The following is a 26,771-nucleotide window of genomic DNA, read 5'->3' as shown; positions in this document are numbered from 1 at the left end:
CAGAAATATATATATATATATATATATATATATATATATATATATATATATATATATATATATATATGTATATATATATATATATATATATATATATATATATATATATATGTATATGTATATATATATATATATATATATATATATATATATATATATATATATATACATATATATATACATATACATACATACATACAGTGATGCCTCACAACACAAAATTAGTTGGTTCCGTAAGGGCTTTCGTAAAGTGATATTTTTCGTGTAGTGAGTCACCTTTTACATGTAAACAGCCTAATTTGTTCCAGACCCTAGAAAAACACCACTTTAAATGATTATAAAAAGGATATTTGCCACTAAACAGTACGAAATATATGATAAGTACTGTAATTTGATTATTTAATAATAAATTAACATTAATATTCTGAAAAAGAAGTGTTTAATTAGAGCAGATAGTAAAAATAAAGTAAAAAAAATATGGAACCTTACCTTTGGAATGAGGCGATGTCCGAGAGCGAAGTGCGGGGCGGTAGAGGAGGATGAAAGCGGCGGAAAACGTTTACGTACAAGTGGCAGAAAATGTAAGCACCTAACTTTACAAAACAGATTTATAGATGACAGAAAGCATTAACAATTTTAGAAAACGCATCCATAAATGGCAGGAAATATTAACACATTAAAATTTCCTTATATTTTCCTTTTTCTATTTTTTTTTTCACTTTACATTTTCTATTTTCTAAATTTAATTACACTACATATTTTCTTCATCACTGCCACTTTCGTTTCTTAGCTGGCGCTTGGTCTGCTTCTACCAAAGGCATCTTACTAAAATATTTGTCCAAAGAAGCTTGTTTCTGCCTGCTTCTTAAAATTTTCCTGAGCACACTTAACCGCATGCCAGTGTCGTATTTCTTGATTATTTCCATCTTCATCTCCATGGAAAACATCATCCTCTTCTTTCCCTTGACATCAGCGACTTTCTTGGGACTCATGGCCAATGATGTAGGGTAAGTATCACACACGATAACAGTACGTACTGTAAAATTATTACAAAAGCAAAATCACAAACACTAAGTAAATGCGTACGATACCGTTGCTGGAACGAGAATACATAGAATGTGTAGATGCCCAATGGGATACAGTACAGTAAATGCCGACCAATAGGAGAGCAGGATCTCATGGTGGTAACTAACATCTGAGTCGGGAGATAACCAATGGGAATGCAGGAGGATGGTAGCGAGTTTACGGATACGGTCGGGCTCAAGCTCCGTACTGCCATTCGTTGTCCGAAACATTTTTTGTGATCCGAGTCGTAAAATTCTTCGCATCTCCTTTCGTGAAGTGAAAATTTTGTAAGCCGATTCTTTCGTAAGTAGAGGTTTGACTGTATACACATATACAGTATATACATATATAGTATATATATATATATATATATATATATATATATATATATATATATATATATATATATATATATATATATATATATTTATATATATATATATATATATATATATATATATATATATATATATATATATATATATATAGAAGAATGATGATGAGAACAAAATATGCAATGGAGGATGAAATATCATTGGGAGGAGAAAGGATTGATGAGGTAGAATCATTTAGGTATTTAGGAACTACGATCTCCAATAGTGTCTTTAGAATTAGAGTGAAGAGAGGAAATCAGACAATGGCTTTGTTGAATAGAATTTAGATATCAAATCGCCTGAAATACATATTAAGATCAGACTACATATCAGTTTAGTGAGATTGGTGTTACTGTATGGACATGAATCATGTTAGACAATGAAACCATTTCCAAAAGATTTAGTAGATTTGAGAACAAAGCCATCAGAAGAATATTGGGAGTTAAATGGCAGGACAGGATTATTACTTTTTTCAATACCTTTGAAATAAGAATAAATCAAATTTATCCAGGACTGATGAGGATCCGGGTTTGGGGAATGGCATTTGCTTTGCAGTGCCTCTACTGAGCTCCTTGCTCCTATCACGGTCCTCATGGTACATTCATCTTCCCATCCATCCCATCATCATCCTTATATAACCTTACCTTCTTCACATACATAACCAACCACCTTCACATCCTTACCTTACCTACGTGCTGCCAACGCAAGAGTCCGTGTCCTGCTATATGCAGGGCGATCTACTACGTACCTAGCTAAAGGACAAGATTAGAAATAGAACTATAAGAGAGATTACTCTAGTGCCATATGTGGATGAGATTATGGTGAAGGGTAGATGAAGATGGTTTGTGCATGCTCTTCGCACTCCACAAGAGGGATTAGTTCACCAAATGTTTAACTGGGCACCATAAGAGTTGGAAGACCCAGGCCTGCATGGCTGAGGACTGAAGCGGTAAGTAGGAGATGATGATTGAAGTATTGAATTGAAAGTTCAAGATAGACAACTGGCGAAATTTACCCGAGGCCCTATTCGTCAGTAGGTGTTGGAGGAGATGGTGATATATATATATATATATATATATATATATATATATATATATATATTTACACACATATATATATATATATATATATATATATATATATATATATATATATTTACATATATATATATATATATATATATATATATATATATATATATATATATATATATATATATATATATATATATATATATATATTTACATATATATATATATATATATATATATATATATATATATATTATATATATATATATATATATATATATATATATATATATGATGTGTATCATATACATTTAACAAAATAATTGGTTTGGCAAGCGAGTTAAAAGCAACATATAACAACAACCAGGATATGAATACATTACAGTTCATCATCACTTTTACAAATATAGTGGGTATTGGTGTCCACCTCATTTTCACATTCGTCACTGCAAATACAGAGATCAGTACATTGAGATTTTTTTTCCAGCAGGAACACCAATGAGATGTACGGTGTCCTACACTGTCCCCTGACTTTCTTTGTCATTGACTCTGGTGCAGTAGGTTTCTGTGTTGTGTTGTGATGGCTAATTGGAAACGTTCCTTCCTGACATTCTGTTGGATGGGAGATAGATTCCCACTCAAACTGGATAGTTTCTTGTAGGTGTGTAACTTCACCATCCTTGTGAGGTAAGGAAGGGGGTTTTAGGTAACCTATATGTCTACTTGCCAGGCAATCAGCAGCCATTGCCTGGCCCTCCCTGGCCTTAGTGTTTGTAGAGAGGGGCCTTGGTTGATGATCATATGGATATATGGTCAGTATCTAGGGCAATATCGCTGTCTCTTGCTTCTGCCATTCATGAGTAATCTTTAAACTGTTTGAAGATGTCCATTTGCATCATTATATTCACCAAACTCAAAAGAACCAAACAATGTATGTTGCTTGTAATCAGCTTGATGTTTAACTCTACAATGTAGATGCACATGCTTCAATTGTTCCTCAAGGGCTATGATAGTTGGAGGCAAGGCATTACGCTCTGTAAGACACTTGCTAAACAAATACTGTCTCAGAGCTAACAAAGCTGGTAAGATCATCCATCATATGTGTCAACTTGCCATTATTAGGAAGGGCCAATAGTGCTCTGATTGTCACTGTCAACTTTCATGTATTGTTGAAACTATTTGGTTTTGTCAATGCCTGAAAATACCCTTAAGTTATCAGTGCCAGTGAGAGTAAAGAATACATACAAAGCCTTCACTTTGTTAGGAAATGAAGCTTTCCAGATGGGCTCTACCTGAACTTCATGTGATGCAGTATTCTTGCACAAGATTGGATAGTGTGATGTGACCATCATTGTCAGGACTAAAGATTCATTTCAAGGCATACTATCAGTGTGTCAGCCTCCTCTTGATTGTTGTCCTGGAACTGAAAATATTGCTTATTGGAACTGGTTCCTCAAGCCGATGCCGCAACCAATTTTGATTAATCTCTATTGTGAATCAAAATGGCATTAGCAAGATGCAAAATTGAGTCGGCTTTGGTGTTCGGATGTGAGGGGAAGGATTTTTTGGGATTGTGTGATTTTCAAGTCAATAGTTTTATAGTAGATTGAATTCTTTCCATTTTGTCTCTTTCTCTGGTTTTCTGTTTCAGGTAGTCATCTTTGTATATATCAGAGACAACAAACACTTAAGGGGCCCGGCCGATATGCCAATATATGGGGGTATAGGACGAAAAACACAAAATCCTGAAAAAATTTACTGAGCTTTGTATGGCAATGGAGAATGCATGTACGAGATACTTTGTCAAAATTCCTCTTACTTTCATAGTTGCAGGATAATTAGTAAAAGTAACTCTGTAAACCAAAAACATTGATTCCTACAAGACAATGCAGTATTCTGTTAATGTAAATTTTGATAAATATTTCATTTCAATATAAAACAAGTTGTGAGCAGTGGCATCTGTATAGATGGTACAAGTCACAAGATGATGTATTGCACAGTAATTACACTCCTCAGCCTCCAGTGCTAGCACAAACCTAAGAGGACACTTTTGAGTTTGACCTCTGACATTTACTTGCTTTTATGTCTGTTTTTCTTAGTTTCAGCAAGAATTTCATCATGCCAAAGAGGAAAAGACAATTTCATAATCTCCCTAATATAAGGAAGAAGAAAATTCTCTCTAATAAAAGTTCAAAAGTGGATGATATGGGTGAAATTAGCTGAGTTAGTGAAGGAGAGAGTGAGTGAGTTGTGGATGAAGGAGCAACCAGGAGCCTAAAGAAGCATGATATTGAGCAAAGGGATCTTCATTTATGGTTAAATTATGATAGATAACATTGTTTTGGTTTATTAATATTAAAAAATTAACAAATTTTATAATAATCATGGTTTGTTAATATTGTCTTTGTTAGAATATAAAGAAAAACTTTGAATGCCCGCATCTCAAAACTATACTTATTGACCTTCAAATTCTATCTTTTCCCTTGGTTTTAAAGATATTTGATTGAAATTTTGTATATAATATAGAAAGGCATTATAAAACAATAAAATTGAGCCCTTTTTCCAATTTATGTCTCATATTTATTTTCTTAGTTTTTTTCTGTGGTTTATACGGTTTATTTTTTAACCATAATAAAAAAATCATATCTAGCTATAAAAAGGACTTTTAGAAAAAAAAATGCATTTTATTGGAGGTCTACATCAGGTCTATATAGGGGAGTAATCCCAGCTCTTAATATTAAGTATTAAGAAAGGAGATAGAATTTGAAAAACATTGTTTCAGGAAAAATTGCCCTGGCATCACAGAGGCAAAAATCCTATGGAGTTTGGAGATGTGCTAAGTCACCTTAAGTGGTATGAATGTCAAAATCCTGTCCTTAAAATACGGCATTAGCCGGCCTGCCACCTTAATCAGATTCTCATGTCGAGGTCACGACTTTGTCATTGAAATATTTATCGAAGTCTTTCAATGTTTTAACTGTTGCAGGTTTTGTTGCCGTCTTATTCACAACTACCATTCCTTCAACAATAGTAATCTTTGAGGATGGTGGTGAATGTTCTGCATTTGATTCTTCAGTCTGAGAGTTGTCCACCACTGTATGGAGTCATTATAAAAGCCCTTATTTGTCATTGCATTGGAGCAGTGACCCATCAAGGGCAAAGAATGTTCTAGGAGTAAGTGTGAACTCAAAAGTAACAATGACATTTTTGTGATTGATTTCTGTTTGACGGAGTAAACACTACAAAACGGTTGTACAAGTCTGGTTTATTTGATAACAATGGTGGTCACTTATCTTAATGGATTGCTCTTTGTTTCTAGACAAACGCCACGTTTTTCACATTTTTCATGAGGACCTACAGACTGAGATCGCCATTTATTTGCTCCTTATGTTTCATATAATCTCTGTCCATGTTTGTGTGCTTCTAGGATCTATCTGTCATACTTTTGAGGAATGTTTGCTTTGGTGATGAATTTGCAGTTTCTCACCTTCAGCAGCAAAGGGATTTGCATAACCTAGAAAAGAAGTTTTTATCTCTTTAACATCTTCAAACTCTTTTTGAATCCTGCTTGTACTCACATCTGGATGCCTCTGATTTATGTTGGCATGAAAGGCCTAAATGAACCTTAAGTGACTTATCAACTTGTTTGCAAGCATGATCTGCACCTAAGGATATAAATGGAGTTGAGGTTTTTGTGATGGATAGGTTGCCATTCTGGAGTTCTTCACAGGTGCTTGGAGCTTTTTCATCTCATACATGTGTGCAGTGTAGCAAAGGCAAAGATCTTATTCAGGGCTTCACCTGCTTCTGAGTGGAGAGCGAGACCATTGTTCCTTGAGGCTTCAACAAAAATCAAGATGTCAGGATGCCAGAAAACCTCGAATCAATCAATCAATCAACAAAAATTATGATTGTTTCAACATAGTCAAGATAATTCAAAAGGGACATGAGCATAGCACTGAAAGATTTCTCAGATTTCCATCTTAGAAGAGGATGCATAAGTTTTTCTTCTATTAGGGTCTTGCATTGGAGATTATGAGCCAGTCTGACAACTGATTGGTTTTACTTTTTTTTTAATGCTTTCAGAACATGAGCTGTATGGCTGCAGATATCACAGCTTTTATGCAAGTGTCTAAGGCCATATGTTGATAAATTCAAGCTGCAGCCATACACTCGCAAATTATAACTATTGAAATTAGAAAATGGATTCCTTGGCCTTTAAACAGTAAGTTTTGACTATTTGTTGTAATACTGTACATAGGATTATTAGAAGCAGAGGTAAGGCAGTATCTCTTATTTTCAGCGCCCATTTTTAAAGTCCCAATATGGCCGCCATAAGTATCTCGTTGTAAATGGCAACATTGATTATCTGAATCTACATATCATAAGCTTTCGAAAAATTTATTGTTTTAAATTTTCTCAAGAAATACTAACAGAAATACACTGAATTTTACTTTGATACCTTCTTGCATAATAAATAACAGACCTTTTAGTTTAAAGAACTAGAATGAAGAAAACAAGACATTGGTCCATAATTGGTAAAATATATTTTATCTTACATTCTTCCTTCTTTTTGTTTATTCCTGTTATTCACGCATTTGTTGTTCATTACAGTATACCTTTCTTATTGGTCATTATCCTTAATTTCTTTTTACTGTATTTCCTATAATAATTTGTGTTGATTTTTTTATACAAATTTTGTATATTATAGAGAATTTATGCCATTAAACCTGAATGTTCTTCCTTTGTTACTGTCTTCAGATGTGCCTAGTCTTACACTACACCCTCCTATGAAAGATCCCCTGAAAGCATACGTTTATTTATTTATTTTATAAAGAAATTTTTCTGTCTTATTACTTATCAGAAAAATTTTAATTTTATTTTAAAATCGATCTTTTTAAGCATAGCATATGATAAGAACATGAAATATGTCCCTCTGTAATTTCCAGTCCCCTTGAATTTATTAGAAAATTTCCATGGTCACAAAATAAAAAGGGATGATCGCCTTGATTGATTTATCACCTAACGCAACTTCTTTGGAGAGACGTAATTAAACTTCATTTCCTGTTTGATGTGGTGCATCAAGCATGTCAAAATCTGAGTATTATAATTGAACAAATTTTATATCATCATGTGATGGCAATTTTAAAAAGCTTTCTTTAATAAAAAAAAAAAAAGAAACGCAAATTTTTACGTTAGCAAATAAGGAAGTTACCGATTATCGTAATATCCATCTAAATTCTAATTTCCTTATTTTTCCTCATTTAAATAAAAAAAATTTAATAGATTATTCAAGCAAATAATAATTAAATAATGATCATACAATTTCTAAACCTTTACCTTTTTCATAGCAGAGAGAGATTCTTTATTTGAATGACTTTACAGCTTCTTGTTGCCTTATTAGTAACATCTCTGCCTGGTGATCGTCAGACGGGGTTTGAGTCCCGCTAAGATTGCAGAAACTAAAGGAACTAACAAGTTTGAATGAATGAATGAATGAAAACTTTAAATCATTCATTCATTCATTCAAACTTGTTAGTTCCTTTAGTTTCTGCAATCTTACCATCCTTGTGAGCTAAGGAGGGGGTTTTGAGGGAACTTATAGGTCTGCTTGCTGAGTCATCAGCAGCCATTACCTGGCCCTCCCTGATCTTAGCTTGGGTGGAGAGTAGGCTTGGGTGCTGATCATATATGTGGTCAGTCTCTAGGGTATTGTCCTGCTTACTAGGGCAATGTCACTGTCCCTTGCCTCTGCCATTCACGAGCGGCCTTGAATAAAAAAAAACTAAGGAAACTTTGTATTTTTCATCAACATTTTATATTACGTAAACATAATATACGTATGAACCTCTTTTGATAATTTTTCTTATTAGAATTTCTATGCAAAGTATTTATCACTGAGTAGTTTACATGTGTTTGCTATAAAGCTGTCATGTATATTTCTTTTTCATCACTTCGTTGTGCAGGGGGGAAACAGAGCGAAGAAGACTGGATGCAAAAGAGCGCACCCAGTTTGAAAATTTTGGGCCGTAAGCAGCACTACGTACCCATGAATACATAAGCTTTTATGTAATTGGCTATACGGCCATCTGTACCGCGAAAATAAAACTTGTGAATAATGAGGGTCACATGAAAAATGATGCGGACATAGCTTCACAGCTTCTCATCAGACTAGGAGGGAACATTACCTTGTACACATTTTAATGTAACTTTCATACCAGTTAAATTGTTCTACTCTCTTATTTATGTTTTTCATTGTGAATTAATTTGTATTTATTTGTTGTGTTAGGGGTTATAAATTGTTCAAAAATTACCATTGCAAACCATTAAGAATAAGTTTATATGTGTATTTATGAATTTTTGTAATGCATCGAGGGAATTCCCTTTATTTCTTATGGGAAAATTTGTTTCGGTTTACAAGCATTTTGGGTTATGAACTTGCTCCTAGAAGGGTTAAACTTGTATACAAAAGTACTACTCTATTTAGAAAAAGACCATCTTGAAGTATATGACAGGTTTTGACGGGCCAGTTCTCTGTCCAAATGTTAGAAACAAATACTTTAGGATGTATGCCAATAGATAAAGCCATAAACGAAACAATAAAATAAGATACGCAAATAATAGAAGGCACTTCATGATTCAGTCTTAAGCCAGGAAGCGTGAAAAGGTATCATATGATTACTTAAATGATCACTAAACAAGAGTTAAAATAAAGCAGTCACTTTGAAAGTTGATCGAGCTTAATTTGGTAAAATCATCGTCATATCACAATATGCAAGAAGTTTTGTCTAATTCTATAGCCCTCCTCCTTAGCAATTTACCCAATTTGACGAAGTCCCTTAAGTGTTGCTAAATACTTAAGGGAGGGACTTCATCAAATTAACAAAGTCCTTAGAAACCTTTTGCAAAAGGATGAGCCCATAGCTGAATCTATTCCAAAGCATTCTGCAACAATTATTTATGTTATATATTTTGTTTAAAAAAAAAAAAAGAATTTATACAACATTTGGGTAAATTGCTAAGGATTTATTTTCCAAGATTTTAAATGAAGGTGAAGGAAATCAAAGAATTGTTGTTGTATTTGATAGATATCAAGAACTATGTAAGATTGCACAGTGAAGTTTAAATGCAGCTCTCTGAATAGGTTTAAGTACAGATCAAGGGATATGATATTGACATTTAAACTCCTTATTAATTAATGGACATAATTTGAATTTATGTACAAAGCAAATACAATTCTAAAAAGGTTTCAAATAAGAATTAAAAATAACTGTATTATTTTCAAGGAAACTATGAATAATTATCACAAGGTTCTTCCTCTTTCCATGACTGTTGTACTTGACTTGATAATTGTACATCGTTTAACATGCAGATACTGCTTCGTAATGTTATTCAGCTTCATAAGCTTAATATCAGATTTAGTTTATATTTTATAAGCAATAAATCAGTCAAGTATAATAATTGATTATCCTGTTATATTTGTACAATTTTTCTAATAATTTTCATTATGAAATATACCTTTTTCACCAGATTATATGGTAAGAACACTACGTGCGGAGTGGGGAGAAGGAGAAGATTCGCAAAGTCTAGATGTTCAGCAGTATCACTATCTTCTTTGGAAGGATTTTATTGCTCCTGAACATCCGACTGGTGTTCTTTCATTTCTTCGGCGGATAAATGAAGCCTATTCAAATGACAAAGGACCTCTTCTCATACATTGCAGGTTTGGCTTTTGAGTGTTTTTCATTTCTATAACAGGTACTATACTAAGAATAAGCAAAAGACTCAAAATTTATTTTAAACCTGTATGTTCAGGAAAATGTGTCTTTTACGAAGCAAAAAGTGTTATTCTGGGTGATATAAGGACAAGATGTTTGTAGAGAGGCTAATTATCTCAAAGTAATAGAATAGAAACGTCAGATGCATATCACAGTGCACCCTGGACTACATAGTTTTTGTCAATGAAATCCTGATATCTCCTATTCATTAAATTATTTGTTACATCTTAGTCCTTAGTTAGCTTGGATAGCAGATTCAGGACACAGGTATACGTGAAGAACAGTACTTAGAAGAAATAAATATCCTAGAAAATTCTCTAATGCAATGCTGAAAATGCATTATTTTTATGCAGTATTTTAATCGTTTCCGGGGTCAGGAACCTGTTCCCCAAATTACTACTTTGGTTCTATTGCAAGTAAGCTATTTTATTTTTAATTTTTAGGAAATGGCATGTGCAGTCCAGAGGGTTGTAATTGTATAAGTTTCAAGATAGAAGCAAAAATTAATTTTATTAAAAGAATATATTTCACTCGTGTCTAAATCCTATGCATTACAACAACAAAACATGTTTGGTGACATACAAAGTGGTTTATTTTTACAAAAGTTTTAACACATTGGTTGTTCTCATTCATTACCTTGCAAAGACAAAACGACAATAACTATGCCCACATCTAGAAAACACATACTGTACAGTACATGTGATATACACAGGTGGTTGATACAACAGGTAATTCAGTAAGAAACTGGAAAATAGACAGTAACAGTGAAGATAAAACCTTTTTTCGGTCAAATGCACCATATATAAAACCATTATATATAATATACTAACTAATTGTCTTCAAACCCTAAGCTCTTTCCCATCAGGTGTTGATGAGGCTGAGCTGCATGATACCAAGGACTTTATAGACGGATCACAGAAATCTTAAAAATCTCTACTTCCTTCCATGTAGCCTTATAGAAATTAGCTTTTCTATTGGAGTTCATGCTCTCTGTAGTACAATCCATGAAATACAGTAGTGCATCATGTGTCAATAGGACTTCTCTTAAGTCAGAGAAAGCATTCCTTCAAGGTACCAGCTTAAATCAACCATCTATAAAGCAGTGCCTCTTGATACATAACTGCTAAAGCAGAAAGTTTTTAAAGAGTGGAATAGCTGTGGCAATAAATGACCAAACTCCAAACTTCAGGCATGGCAGGCATGGGATTTTCACAACTGTCAAGGTCACTCATCAGGTCTTCCAATCCTTGGGTTTGTGTGGCCAGACTAGATATTTCAGCTAGGTCAAAGTCTGATGACAAGGGTGGAGAACCTTTGTCAGTGCTTGGCGAAGTCATGTCAAGGGAAACCACCTTTGGGGTTCTCTCAGACTTGTATTCCTGATGAGTTTCTAAAGTCCAGGAGTGACCTTTACTGATCTACAAGCGTTAGTTTTAAAGACACTGGTCACAGACATGGGGAAGCCAAATGAGTTATCAGTCTGATCTTGTCTTTTTGTCAGATCTCTTGGGGGGTTTTCGTGTAGCCTACATTTCTCATGTACGGGCAGAATTGATTATTTCCTATTCTATGTGATGAGAACCTTCAAAAAACTTTGGGTAACACTTATCAGAACAGGTATATTTTTTTCTGAACCGGCATAAAGATGATCATGGTTTGGTACTATTTGGCCAAAATTTAAGTAATAATGGTATATGGAATAACATACTAAGTTACATTTGATTGATATATACAGATACAATTCATACCCTCTTAGTATACTGGTAGTTCATTGTCTTAAGCTTTGTTTTAAGCAAAAAATGCATAATTTAGTAAATTTTGTTTAAAAATCCTTTTTGGGTTCAAAGGCAAATCTAATGGCCTCCCATTTAGCTGTTACCCAAATTTGTGAAAAGTGTCCTGATATATTTCTTTTACATAAAAAAAAAAAAAAACACTGAATATGCATTGTTAAGTACAGTGTTTGTACACATGGGGGTAAATGTAGACAAAGGTTACCCCTACCCCCAAAGAATTTGGTTATACACAAGGGTTGGGTTACAGAGACAGGCGCGATGAGGGAAAAATCGCGAATATGGGTTGCCCTGGGGTGGGTCAAATCCTAACATAACACGTCACTGTCCCTTGCCTACTAGCGGGTGCTCTAGCAGATGAATAACATGGTAAATACTGCCTAATATTTTTTTATTTAGTTTTTATCACAGTTTATAATTGTATGTACAGTGTACAGGTACTCCTCATAGAACAACCTCTCGCACAACATTAATTCAAAGATATGTCATTTTTTGTAACTGATATTTATTTAATGACCATCTTTCAAAGTTACGAATGTGCAGTTGCAGCATAGTCTTGTGCGTAAATGCATGCATGTTGTGTTCGATGCTTTTGGCAGAGGCTACTGGCAGTGTATCTCTCATATCAGTACTCAATACTGTCAATAGCGCTCTCAGTATCACATGTTCTTTCCTACATCTGATGTAGCATTTGATCGTATGATTTTACTCCCACGTAAATGTATATTCCTGTATTTTTTCAAATTGTCAGAGAAAAGGAAGAGTTTAACTCCTTCAGGATCTGCTAAGAAGCAAAGAAGATCAATTACTGTACCATTTAAACAAAATAAGAAATAATAAAACAACATGAAGGTGGAATGAAAATTCATTCAATTCCAAGTGATATGAGCTTGGCACATTCTACTATTTCTACGATGCTAAAGGACAAGGAACGTTTAAAGGAGACGGCAAAACCAAAATAACAGTAATTGGTAATTGCCGTGTTAAAATATACCTTAAGTTGATAATAAAGAAGTACAAAAATAAATAAATGAAGCTTAACATCGGGAAACCAGAATTATTTTAAAACTTCTTTCACTACCTAAACGTTATAATGTCGAATAAAACTAAAGATCAGCTGATGAAATTTAATGTTGTATTTTAAGCCCAACTTATCATCGAAGATATGAAATAAAGTTCAAATTTATTCTTAGTATAGCTTTTTATTGAGACTTTGTAAAGAAACAAAAATTTCATTTGTTAAGAGAGAGAGAGAGTGTGTGTCTGTGTTTTTTTTTTTTTTTTTTTCAAAGTCTGCTTGTCAAACGTACTGGCTTTTCAAGTATATTGATAGGCCTAGATACGGTGACTAATAATAAATGTAACCAAACCATATTTACCATACATTTTATTGGCTAAATTTCATAATAAATAGCTTATTTGAGGAAGAATTCCATAACAATGAAATCAACTTTTAACTTAGGCGAGTCCAGAGTCCAGCTGACATAATGTGAACATGGAGTTGTGGTTATATTCTTGGCAACCTTTATATTTCTCTAAACTTTTGATAATTTTAATGGTAGTGTTAATGATGGTATATTAAAGCATTATTTTTATGTTGTACAGTATATATAAAAGCTGTATTTTTTGTTTTCCTGTGAGTTTTCAAGGTTTTCACACGTAAGCTAGGTTTGTTTATCGGCAATGATTAGCCTAATTTTCGGTATTGAGTGAGATATTTTTCTGTCATGTTTTAAAGAGTACAGATTTTCTTTATATAAATCTATCCTTGTATAGTACAGGGTATATAAACCTCTCTCTCTCTCTCTCTCTCTCTCTCTCTCTCTCTCTCTCTCTCTCTCTCTCTCTCTCTCCGAGTATAAATTTTTCTCTTATTGACAATTTTTAGATGAAAGATTTTCCTCTCTCTCTCTCTCTCTCTCTCTCTCTCTCTCTCTCTCTCTCTCTCTCTCTCTCTCAGTATGAATTTTTTTTGTGTCGTATTTATTTGACAATTTTTAAATTAAAGATTTTGGTTTCTTCTGCTATATGTAAGTATTATATAACACCTGAGAGAGAGATATCAGCTGGTATAATCAAATGCTGTGTTTTTGTTAAGTTTTGTTGTACCACCTGGAGCAAAGAATTGCTCACTACAACTAACAATATCGTCATGCTAATATTATTCGTAAACTAAGATTTTATTTGTTAGAGGGAAGGAATTTTGCCCATTTTGCGTACTGGAATTGTACCGTACTATACCTTGGTAAAATTATCGTACCGTAATTCCATACTGTACGTATAGACTGTATATCAACCCTATATTACCGTAATGCCAGCATTGCTTCAGAGTCATGAGTGGAAGCTATTTAACATCTCTCAGAAGACAGACTTTTTGTATGAAGTCACGCAAGAAGTATCAGGATATTTTCGTAATCGTCCATTGCCTATGCCTGGATAATTAACCTACTAAGTACTGCCTAATATAGTTTTTACTTGGTTTCTATCACAGTATAGTTGTTCCTATCTACTAATACTGTATAACACTCGCTGATACTGTAGTGTATATTACTGTGATATACTACTATCACCACAGTAAAGCTTGACTGTACTGTAGGTGTTTCCTATTTTTGTAATTCTATGTTGTACAGTATTTATACAGCACAATTTAAGATAACCTATTTGTACTGTATATATTTTATACAACGACCACTAACCATTTTCATAAGTTCTACACAACTATCTCTTAGTATGACGCAATCCCTGATGTTCCGGTGTCGTCTTCTGTAAGACAGTAGGGAATCTGTCCAACATCCACAATAACCCAGTAATAATATTTATCACATTCTACTTCAATAATTTAGAAAATTAAAAGATAATGATAAAAGTATCATTAGTGACGTTATAATATTTACATGAACGCATATATAATGTAGCCACAATAACAACCGAACAAAAGACAGCTTTTTTGCTTGTATTTCATTCATCGTACAATTTTTTCTACTTACACAGTAGTTTGGAAGGATTGACTTAAAAACATATACCGTACTAATAAGATCAGTAAAATCATATACTGTAGTTATGTGTTTTAGGTAAGTTAAAAATAAGGATTAATTTCATCTTTACAGTAAAATCATTCGCTTTTATTCAAATAGGATTATTTACATTTTTGCCAAGAGATGACATAGATGGTATGTATATATTTTCTCAATGACGAATACTCTACATAAAATTGTAATATTATTAAAAGTCAGGTTTTTTTATCTCTACTTTCTTAAACAGAAATATAGCTCATGTATAAACTATGCCCCCTGTGGCTGCGGGGGCATAAAAACAATTGGAATAGCGCCAACGTATCCCTGCGTGTCGCAAGAGGCGACTAAAAGGGACGGGACGAGGGGGCTGGGAATCCCCTCTCCTGTATTATAATCCTGTGAGACATCAAAGAGGTGGAGCTGGGGGGAGAGTGACTACTCCCCGCACCCTAGTTTTGGGGTGTTAGAATGTGCGTGGATGTAGTACGATAGAGAGTAAAAGATGTGAGATTGGAAGTATGTTTAGGAATAGAAGGTTGGATATATTGGCTTTGTGTAAGACAAAGATAAAAGGGAAAGGTGACGTGATGTTTGGTGAAATGTCTGGCAGAGTGTCTGGGATTGAAAGGGGAAGAGCAAGAGAAGGTGTGGCTTAATTGCTGAGTGAATGGATGACAGGTAGAGTAGTGAAATGGAAGGAGATATCATCTAGGTTAATGTGGGTAAGGGTTAGGTTGGGTAGGGAATGTTGGGCTTTTGTCAGTGCGTATGGACCAGGTTGTGAGAAAAGTGAAGAAGAGCGGAATGAGTTCTGGAATGAATTAACTAGGTGTGGAGAAAGACTGGGTAGAAGGAATTATTTAGTTGTCATGGGTGACTTAAATGCTAGAGTGGGCGCTGGAGAGGTAGAAGGTGTCATTGGGAAGTATAGCTTACCAGGTGAAAATGAGATTGGTGAGAGACTGGCACTGGTAGATATGTGTTGAGCAAGAGATGGTGATAAGTTCTAGCTTTTTCAAAAAGAAAGATGAATATAAGTATACATGGGTAAGAGTGGCAAATGGAAGAGTGGTAGAAAGGGCATTAATGGATTATGTGTTGATAACTAAAAGAATGTTTGGAAGATTGGAAGACGTGTACGGGTTTAGGGGTATGGCTAACGGTATGTCTGATCATTTATTGGTGTAAGGAAAATTAGTTGTAGCAAAAGAGTGGGGGAATAGAGTAGGTAGATATAAAAGGGAGCTAGTGAGGGTTGATGACCTAATAGAACCGGGGGTAAAAAGTAAATATCAAGAAAGGTTGAAAATGGCATATGACGAAGGGAAAGTAAGAGAAACTGGCAATTTAGAGGAGTGGAAGTTAGTAAAAGAAAATTTTGTTGGGATTACAAGTGATGTGTGTGGCAAGAAGTTTGTTGGGGGCAGCATGAGGAAGGGCAGTGAATGGTGAAATGAAGGAGTGAAGGTAAAAGTGAAAGAGAAAAAGAGGGCTTTTGATGAATGGCTGCAGAGTAATAGTGTAGAGAAGTATGAAAGATATAGAGAGAAAAATGTGGAAGTAAAGCGCAAGGTAAGTGAGGCAAAGAGGGCAGGTAACCTGACTGGGTCATTCATATGAAGAGAATAAGAAGTAGTTTTGGAAAGAAGTGAAGAGAGTAAGGAAGGCTGGTTCAAGAATTGAAGAGACATTGAACGATGGAAATGGAAGGTTGGTAAAAGGAGAGGAGACAAGGAAAAGGTGGGCGGAATATTTTGAAAGTTTACTGAATGTTGAGGATAATAGGGATGCAGATATAATTGCTGTTGCAGGTGTTGAGGTGCCGGTGATAGGAGATGATAATGAGAGAGAGATTACAAGAGATGAATTTAGGAGAGCACTAGATGAAACGAGAGTAGGAAAAGCATCTGGTATGGATGGTGTGAGAGCCGAGGTGTTGAAGGAAGGGGGTGTGACTGTATTTGAATGGTCGGTGAGATTGTTTAATATGTGTTTTGTGTTGTCAATGGTACCAGTAGATTGGGTTTGTGCGTGTATTGTACAACTATATAAGGGTAAGGGAGATGTGCATGAGTGTTGTAATTCAAGGGGTATTAGTTTGTTGAGTGTACTTGGAAAAGTGTATGGTAGAGTACTGATTAATAGGATTAAGGATAAAACAGAGAATGCAATCTTAGAAGTTCAGGATGGTTTTAGAAGAGGTAGGGGTTATATGAATCAGATTTTTACAGTTAGGCAGATATGCGAGAAATATTTAGCAAAAGGTAAGGAGGTGTATGTTGCGTTTATGGATCTGGAAAAAGCGTATAATAGAGTTGATAGGGAAGGAATGTGGAATGTTATGAGTTTATATGGAGTTGGTGGGAGGTTGTTGCAAGCAGTGAAAAGTTTCTACAAAGGTAGTAGTGTGTGTGTTAGGATAGGAAATGAAGTGACCAATTGGTTTCCTGTGAGAGTGGGTCTGAGACAGGGATGTGTGATGTCTCCGTGGTTGTTTAACTTGTATGTTGATGGAGTGGTGAGAGAGATGAATGCTCGAGTGCTTGGGCGAGGATTGAAACTGGTAGACGAGAATGACCATGAATGGGAGGTAAATCAGTTGTTGTTTACTGATGATACTGTACTGGTTGCAGACGCGGAAGAGAAGCTTGGCCGATTAGTGACAGAATTTGGGTGTGTGAGAGAAGGAAGTTGAGAGTTAATATGGGTAAGAGTATGGTTATGAGATGTACGAGAAGGGAAGGTGGTGCGAGGTTGAATGTCATGTTGAATGTAGAGTTACTTGAGGAGGTGGATCAGTTTAAGTACTAGGGGTCTGTTGTTGCAGCAAATGGTGGAGTGGAAGCAGATGTACGTCAGAGAGTGAATGAAGGATGCAAAGTGTTGGGGCCAGTTAAGGGAGTAGTAAAAAATAGAGGGTTGGGCATGAATGTAAAGAGAGTTCTGTATGAGAAAGTGATTGTACCAACTGTGATGTATGGATCGGAGTTGTGGGGAATGAAAGTGACGGAGAGACAGAAATTGAATGTGTTTGAGATGAAGTGTCTGATGAGTATGGCTGGTGTATCTCGAGTAGATAGGGTTAGGAACGAAGTAGTTAGCAGCTAGAGTGGATATGAATGTGTTGAGGTGGTTCGGCCATGTTGAGAGAATGGAAGATGGCTGTTTGCTAAAGAAGGTGTTGAATGCAAGAGTTGATGGGAGATGTACAAGAGGAAGGCCAAGGTTTGGGTGGATGGATGGAGTGAAGGAAGCTCTGGGTGATAGGAGGATAGATGTGTGAGAGGCAAGAGAGCGTGCTAGAAATAGGAATGAATGGCGAGTGATTGTGACGCAGTTCCGGTAGGCCCTGCTGCTTCCTCCGGTGCTTTGGATGACCGCGGAGGTAGCAGCAGTAGGGGATTTAGCGTTATGAAGCTTCATCTGTGGTGGATAATGGGGGAGGGTGGGCTGTGGCACCCTAGCAGTACCAGCCGAACTCGGTTGAGTCCCTTGTCAGGCTGGGAGGAACGTAAAGAGGAGAGGTCCCCTTATTTTTGTTTCATTTGTTTGATGTCGGCTACCCCCCAAAATTGGGGGAAGTGCCATGGTATATGTATGTATGAACTAAACACATAAATATCATAGTAATTATTGTTTCTTTTAAAGAAACTGGAAACATAGCATCAGAATACTTGCTTTAGGAACACACAGGATAATTTTTATTCAAGTTTATGCACCTCAACAAGGTCAGCTACAGGAAGAAACAGAAAATGTCTATAAAAACCATCAGCAAGTGAAAAATTCTGTACCTTATAATGATAATATAACCATTCTTAGCGATGTGAATAGACATGTAGGTAGTGAAAGATTAGGGATGAACAATATTATTGGAGCCTTTGGTATAGGTGATAGAAACAGGGAAGGTGGAAGATTGTTAGATATTTGCCAACAAAATTATCTTTCAATCATGAATACTTACTATAAACATGTAGAGAGTAATAAGTGGACATGGTACAGATGGAATTCTGCTTTGAACAATCATATTGACAGGTCACTGGTAGACTTACCATTGACTGATAATCAAAATCTATTTAAAGATGTAAAGATTATTCCTTCTGTATCGTGTGACCCGGATCACAGACTAGTATTTGTGAAATTAAAGTTGTAGTCAAAAGTTAGGAGAGCCTAGGGTGTAACAAGATTTTTAGTTCAAAACTTGAAGCAATAGGAATGCCTTGGTAATTATAAACAAGCAATTAATATTGCTAAAGATGACTGGGAACATACAAACAAGATAAATAATAATTGGTCATATTTTAAGAATGCCGTTATAGGGACTGCAACAACTATTGTGTTGGGCAAAACCACTTATGAAAGAAGACATAAACAACCAGCTTGGCAGTCTGAAGAACCACGGTTGGCATTTAAAGAGAAAATGAAAAGATTCCGAAAATGGATGAAGATACTAGGCTGAAGACATTGACAACAAAACAGCAAGGCAGGAAGTTGAAGGGGTTAAGGGGACTGTCCGCTATGTCCTCCATTTTTTTTCTAATTATTCAAAATACACCTTATCTATATATGTTTTAGACATATGATACCTTCATCATACAAAAATTTCAAGTCATTTGATCAAAAACTTTTCTAGTAAGCAAAAATTGCGATTAAGAAAAAAAAAAAGAAGAAACATTCAGGTACATTTTTCTTTACTAATATGACACCAATTGTAATGCTAATCATACCATCAAAACTTCATTAACTGAAGATTTTTTGTTTTCCTTTCTCTTTTTTTTTAAAGATTTTTTTTTTTCTTAATTTTCTTCGTCTAGATGTAAAATAATCATGAAAAAAAGAGAAAAAGGAAAATCAAAATTCTCAAAGATTTGCTACAAATTTTTGTTTTTTTCTTTAAAAATCAAGATAACATTATTTTGATAACCTTACTTTACTTTTATTGTTTATTGCTACATGAAGGCTCCCTAAACGAGGCATTTAAACCCTAAGTTTACTAAAAAACTTGGTGTAAGAATGTCATGAGTTGCCAGCATCCTCTAATTGTTGCCAGAGTTTTAGTTAGAATGTTCCGGCTTTGTACTCTTTTTCATGTTTTCCTCTCTTTTTGGTTCTTTTTTGTTGCTCTCTGCTCACTTTTTGTTCTTTTTTTGACCTTAGATAACATTGGCTTTCTATAAAGTTCACTAGGACTTTGTGAAAACACAATATACAGTACATACAAAATGCAAGTAAACAAACACACATGCAACGTAACTTCTATACGTCTTTGGAAACTATGGCTCTTCTTCTCGTAGTTTGTAGTTTGCATTCGCTTACCCACTACCAATGACTTCCATCTCTGGCAGACGTACGAGATTTCAAAATATATGTGAAAAAAATCGCTATATATGCAAAAATAAACATGCAAAGATGATTGTGAAACTCAGTCATGCAGACGACACAGTAAAGATGACGTTGTCATTTAAAGACCACTTTATCATTTTTTTTTTTTTTAAATACTGGCTGAAACTTCTGGAGACCATGTACGATATGTTTCTGCATACATAAAAACAATAAAACAATTTGCGATTTCTGAAAGTTATGTCAAAACACCATACCGGACGGTCCCCTTAGTCAGGCTCATCGCCGTCATTCTCTTGATAGTCAACTTTAAATTCTTCATCATCTTGACCATATGGGTTAAGTAGATTTTCAAAAGGATTCCTCCACCTAGGCTCAATGTCCCTTGGCTCTTTAAGTAAGTTTTCTCCATTCTCATCTTTAATTGCATACGAAGGGGTTGTGACTTTCCTATCATTTTTTGTCAATAGTATATAAGTTTCTTTGTACCATTAAAATCATTTTTCAGATCATTTCCTATTTGGTCAAATGATTCTTGTTTACCCTTTCAACTTCTTCCCTTTCTGTGTTATAATTATTTCTATTTGCGGTGTGGCGTGTCTATCATCCATTTTCTGAATCTTTTCATTTTCTCTTTAACTGCCAACTGTAGTTCTTCAGTCCACCAAGCTGTTTGCTTACGTCTTCTTCCATAAGTGGTTTTGCACAACACAATATCTGTTGCAGTTCGAATAATGACATTCTTAAAATATAACAAATTATCATTTATATTGCCTGTATTCTCCCAGTCATCTTTAGCAATATTAATTGCTTGTTTTTAATTACCTAGACACTCCTCTTGCTTCAAGTTTTCAAAAAGAATCTTGTTACAGCTTGGGCTCTTCTAACTTTTGGCTTCCTCAGCTTTAATTTCACAAGTAATAGTGTGTGATCCTAGTCACACGATGCAGAAGGAATTTTCTTTACGCCTTTGAATAGATTTTGATTATTAGTCAATGCTAAGTCTATCATTGACCTGTCAGTATGATCGTTCAAAGTAGAATTCCATCTGTACCATGTTCACTTATGATTCTCTTTATGTTTATAGTAGTTATTCATCGTTGAAAGATCATTTTGATGGCAAAAATCTAATAATCTTTCACCTTCCCTGTTTCTATCACCTACACCAAAGGATCCAATAATATTGTTCATCCCTAATTTTTCACTACCTACATGTCCATTCATATCACCAAGAATTATTATGTTATCTCTGTAAGGTACAGAATTTTTTACTCCCTGCAGGTTTTCATAGAATTCTTTTCCAGCGGCCAACCTTGTTGAGGTGCATAAACTTGAATAAAACTTGTGTCATCCCAAAGAAAGTGAAAAGCTTAGGGTTCTTTCAATTTTATATACAAGATATGCGCTATTATGAGCAATCTCTTCACTCAAAATAACACCTGCTCAGTGCTTTGCTTTTCTTCCTCCATTAAAAATAAGATGATAGTTGTCGTGAAGTATTTTTGTGCCCTGTCCAGTCACTCGAGTTTCACAAAGACCAATGATGTCTAATTTTCTTTCTTTCATCGGCATTATCACCTCCTCCTCTTCCCCCCCCCCCTAATTGTGCAGGGATTTATAGTTCCAATTCTTAGATTAGAGTTTCCATTGTGCATGTCCATTTTCGTACCTAGTCAGGATGTGCCCGTAAATCCTTTGGTCCTGAAATCTGTCTAGAGGAATAACGTATGTTTCTCGAGCAAATATATTTAGGACACTGGCTAGTTAGGCCTGTCATGACCGTACCCTCCCAATTTATCCGGGCTTGGGACCGGCACTGAATATTCAGTGGCTGGGTTCAACTATCATTTCTACAAAATATTATTTTCATGTCTTGGTTATATATTTCGTATTAGTATTGTTCATCGTTTTCTTTAGGAAAAGTTAGCCTGCTATCATTATTTCCATTTATTGACATTCTATGCCATATTTTTAATTTTCTTATATGGGCATTCCCTATTTCCAAGCCCGTGAAATACCCAAAACAGGAATATCCAGTTCATAGTGTTGATCACACCCAAGGTGGAACGACAGAAGAACAAACGAATATTTTGTCTAATGAACTAAATCTCTCTCTCTCTCTCTCTCTCTCTCTCTCTCTCTCTCTCTCTCTCTCTCTCTCTCTCTCTCTCTCTCTCATGTATTTACTTTATGTATATTCATTACCAATCTCCAGAGGCTCGTCCATAACTCATATTTTTTGTCTCTGGATTTTCATTGAACATTATTTTAGTTCTACTTTACTCATATTCCTTTTGTCCTACATTTCTGCTTTCTCTATTCAAGTCTTCTATAATCTTTTGTAATTCCTCCCATGATTGACTAAATACAACTATGTCAGCTGCAAATCTAATTTTTTTAATGTATTCCCCATTAATATTAATTCCTGCATTTTCCCAATCCAAATTTTTAAAAACTTCTAGATATGTTGTGAATAATTTAGGAGAGATGTGGTCTCCCTGTCTAACTCCTTTCTCAATCAGAATGTTCTCACTATCTTTATGTAATTTCAAGATTGCTGTACTTCCTGTATAGATATCTTCAAGTGTTCTAACATTAGATTCTTCTATTTCTTGTTGCGGTTTTCATTCCTGTTGATGCTAGGACAGAGTCAAAAACTTTCTCATAGTCTGTTAATGCCATACAAAGTGGTTTGTCATACTCTGCTGAATTTTCCATTAGCTGGTAATTACATGGATATGGTCAGTTGTTGAATAACCATTTCTAAAGTCTGCCAACTCTCTTGGTTGATTAAATTCTAGCTGTCTTTCTATTCGGCCTAATATGATCATTTTGGACGATAATTTTCAGGTCTTTTGTGTCTCCCCTTTTGTGAATTAGTTTAATGATAAAGTTTTTCCAAGCTGTAGATGTAGGGCATTCTTACAAACCTTTGGTGTAGAGTTCAGCCAGTTTTACTACAATGAAATATCCTCCATCTATTATTAAATCAGTTGATAGGCCATCTTCTCCTGTTGCTTTGCCTCTTTTCATGTTTTTAATGCTTTCTTTACTTATCCTACTGTTACATTTTGTCTTGGCTCAGGTGTTTCATTATTTCTGTTGGTGAATTTATTTCTTATAACACTATTGTATAGCATTGTATAGAAATACGCTGCAATTTTATCAATCCTTATCTATTGTAGATAATATTTCCATTTTCATCCTTTAAAGCAAACATCTGTAGGTGCCCTGCTGTAAGTTGTCTTTGCATCAATTTTATGCTTTCTTCCTTTCTTTAGTGTTTCCTCAGTTTTGGTCTGATTGTGTTTACGAGTATCTTAGGGTTTTTAGTTTATCTATCATTTTGGATAGTTCTTCTAATTCTGTTTCATTTCTCTTTGATTCTACCATCATTTTCAATCTTTTCTTTCTTAGTTTTTTGGTCTTTCTGAGTTTTCCTTGATCTCGTATAAGAACTCTTCTACCTATCTCTTGTACTGATTCCAATACATAATTTGTTAAGTTACTGATCATTGCTTCTTTATTGGCTTCCATTTCATCATGCAGCTGGGAGCGCCTATTATGTACTGCTAACTAAATTAATCAGATTGTTCTCTTATTACAGGAGTGTTTATTTTTTTCCCAAAATTAATTATTTTCTCTTAGATCTAAGCAAATTTGACTTCTCTCTATTCTATAATCGCTTGACTTTAACTTGTTTAACAATGTTACATCTTTAAGTAAATTGACTTTTTCACGTAAAATAAAATCTATTTAAATTTTTGTTTCTCCATGTCTATTTTCTATGTTCCTTTTTATAAAATAGGGTTTTTATGATTTTAAGATTGTTTCTTTCAGTAAAGTCTTTAAGCATGCCTCCTATGTCATTCCTTGTGCTTACTCGAAATTTAACGACTGCATTGAAATCGTCCAAAATAAATGTAAATAGAGCTTTTTTTATCATAGATACCTTATAATTATACATTATAGAATACTTCTAGTGTCAAAGGAAGCAAATAGATATTTTCGTTTACATTTCTGTATAACATAAAATCCATTATTACTGACGAGTAGTTTTATATGTTATAATGGTTATTTATCATGGAATTATTACAGAAAAACATAGTTACTTCAATGAATATAAAGTTTTCTCTAAACAAATCACAGTGCTTTAACATTATTTATAGTAAAATGATATAAAACAAATGTATGAAAAATTATTTTATAATCACTTCACATTGAATTTTATTAATATTTTGGCTGTTTAGGGTGAAGTACAATAGAAAATAAAGCAAACTTTTGAAAAATTTATTCTATAATCAGCATAAAAAATAACATGGAAATATAGGTTATTATAGAGAGTAAGTGTGTAATTGATTGATTGATTTAAAATTTTCTGGCATCCCTACATCTAAGGTCATTGACGCCGATATCATTTATTATATATAGAAAATAAAAGAATATTCAATTAAAACCCTAAAAGTTGAGATGTTATTAGAAAAGTTAAACAGTTTTCAGAAGTCCTGCTTTTGAAATAAATCTAAAAATGCCGCTCGCATAGTAGGAAACGAGTAAGTGTGTAATCATACCGGATGGTGACAAATATCACAAATGTCTACTGAGAACTGATCGACTGCCTTGTAGTGAAGGGTTTAAAAGCACTTGTATCTTACATCATATTACATGTAATAAAGCTCTAAACCTAATAAAAAAGTTGTCTAATACAATATGGGATGCAAAGAGGTAAATTTTACTGATGATCTACAAATCATTATTATTATTATTGTTGTTATTATTATTATTATTATTATTATTATTATTATTATTATTATTATTATTATTATTATTATTATTATTACTTACTAAGCTACAACCTTAGTTGGAAAAGCAGGATGCTACAAGCCTATGGGCTCCAACAGGGAAAATAGCCCAGTGAGGTAAGGAAAAAAGGAAGATGAAATATTTTAAGAGTAACAACATTAAAATAAATATCTCCTATTTAAAGTATAAAAACTTTAACAAAACAAGAGGAAGAGAAATAAGATAGAATAGTGTGCTCGAGTGTACCCTAGAGCAAGAGAACTCTAACCCAAGACAGTGAAAGACCATGATACAGAGGCTATGGCACTACTCAAGACTAGAGAACAATGGTTTGATTTTGGAGTGTCCTCATAGAAGAGCTCCTTACCATAGCTAAAGAGTCTCTTCTACCCTTACCAAGAGGAAAGTGACCACTGAACAATTGAGTGAAGAAGGATTGTTTGGTTATCTGTTGTCAGGTGTATGAGGACAGAGGAGAATATGTAAATAATAGGCCAGACTATTCAGTGTGTATGTGTAGGGAAAGGGAAAATGAACCATAACCAGAGAGAAGGATCCAATGTAGTACAGTACTATCTGGCCAGTCATAAGACCCCATAACTCTCTAGTGGTAGTATCTATCAAGAATAGATTATGGTAGCCCATGACAGTATATGGATCAGGATCTAAAGGTACTTTGAAGTCTTTAGATCCGATACATATTGAGGGTCTAAGACTTTTTAGTGGAGCCTTTTGACCTTCCTCAAATGTTTCAATGTTACGTGAAAGCTGTCTTTATATCGAGATTTTGTAAAACTGAAGTGTATTAAAGAACCTATCCACCAATACTTCAACAAAAAGCTCTTCAACCCCAGCAATATATTTTATAAACAATCATGACCCACTATTCCTCATTAGAGCAAATAGGTTATTACAATCTACAAACATGAGAATGAACCTTATTTAACCATCTCTCTTTTTTCCACCTTGGATTATAAAGAAGAAAATATTCTTCCACCTTTGTTTACCTAACAAATATATATTGCCATACTCCAATTCATCACAAATGGACATGTATTGGAACATATTCAAAGGAAAGGACCTCATTATTATATATCTACTGATGGTTATAAATCTTCTATGGGTGCTGGCTATGCTACAGTGTCCTCGGACCAAATGGTTCAGCTGTCTGTACCTAGTGAAGCATCAGTATTCACATCTGAACTAACCTCAATTTTACTAGCAATTGACATTATTAAAACAATTAAAGATAGGGTTACATCATAAGTTTGTCATCTATATGGATTCAAGAAGTGCCATAGAAGCCCTAATAACTTACATGAACAGGAAACAACTAGTATTGAAAATAAAGAGGTCCTTTACAAATTCTATTCCCAAGTGGTGAATGTTGAAATATGTTGGATTCCTGCCCATGTTGGAATTGTTCGTAATGAAAACGACAAGACTGTTGTTAAATCATTAATACATATACCACAAAAAACATTAAACTACTTGTTAAAGATTATCTAACCATCATGAAACATTTCATAGGAGCAAAATGCCAAATGATCTGGAATAGTGAATCTGATAACAATGA

The 26,771-nt window shown here is 34.4% G+C and overlaps 1 protein-coding gene across 1 annotated transcript in view; it reads left to right on the top strand.

The window, feature by feature from the left end:
• The window catches only part of Ptp69D (Protein tyrosine phosphatase 69D), a 651,708-nt gene that overhangs the window by 471,106 nt on the left and 153,831 nt on the right, over positions 1-26,771 (top strand). Inside the window, exon 12 of the mRNA XM_068380055.1 lies at positions 10,001-10,193. Within this exon, the coding sequence (XP_068236156.1) occupies positions 10,001-10,193 (193 nt within the window). The remainder of the gene's footprint in view (positions 1-10,000; positions 10,194-26,771) is intronic.

The sequence above is a fragment of the Palaemon carinicauda genome, chromosome 9 (assembly GCF_036898095.1).
Source record: "Palaemon carinicauda isolate YSFRI2023 chromosome 9, ASM3689809v2, whole genome shotgun sequence".
NCBI lineage: Eukaryota > Metazoa > Arthropoda > Malacostraca > Decapoda > Palaemonidae > Palaemon > Palaemon carinicauda.
This window is presented reverse-complemented; position numbering and strand designations above follow the sequence as displayed.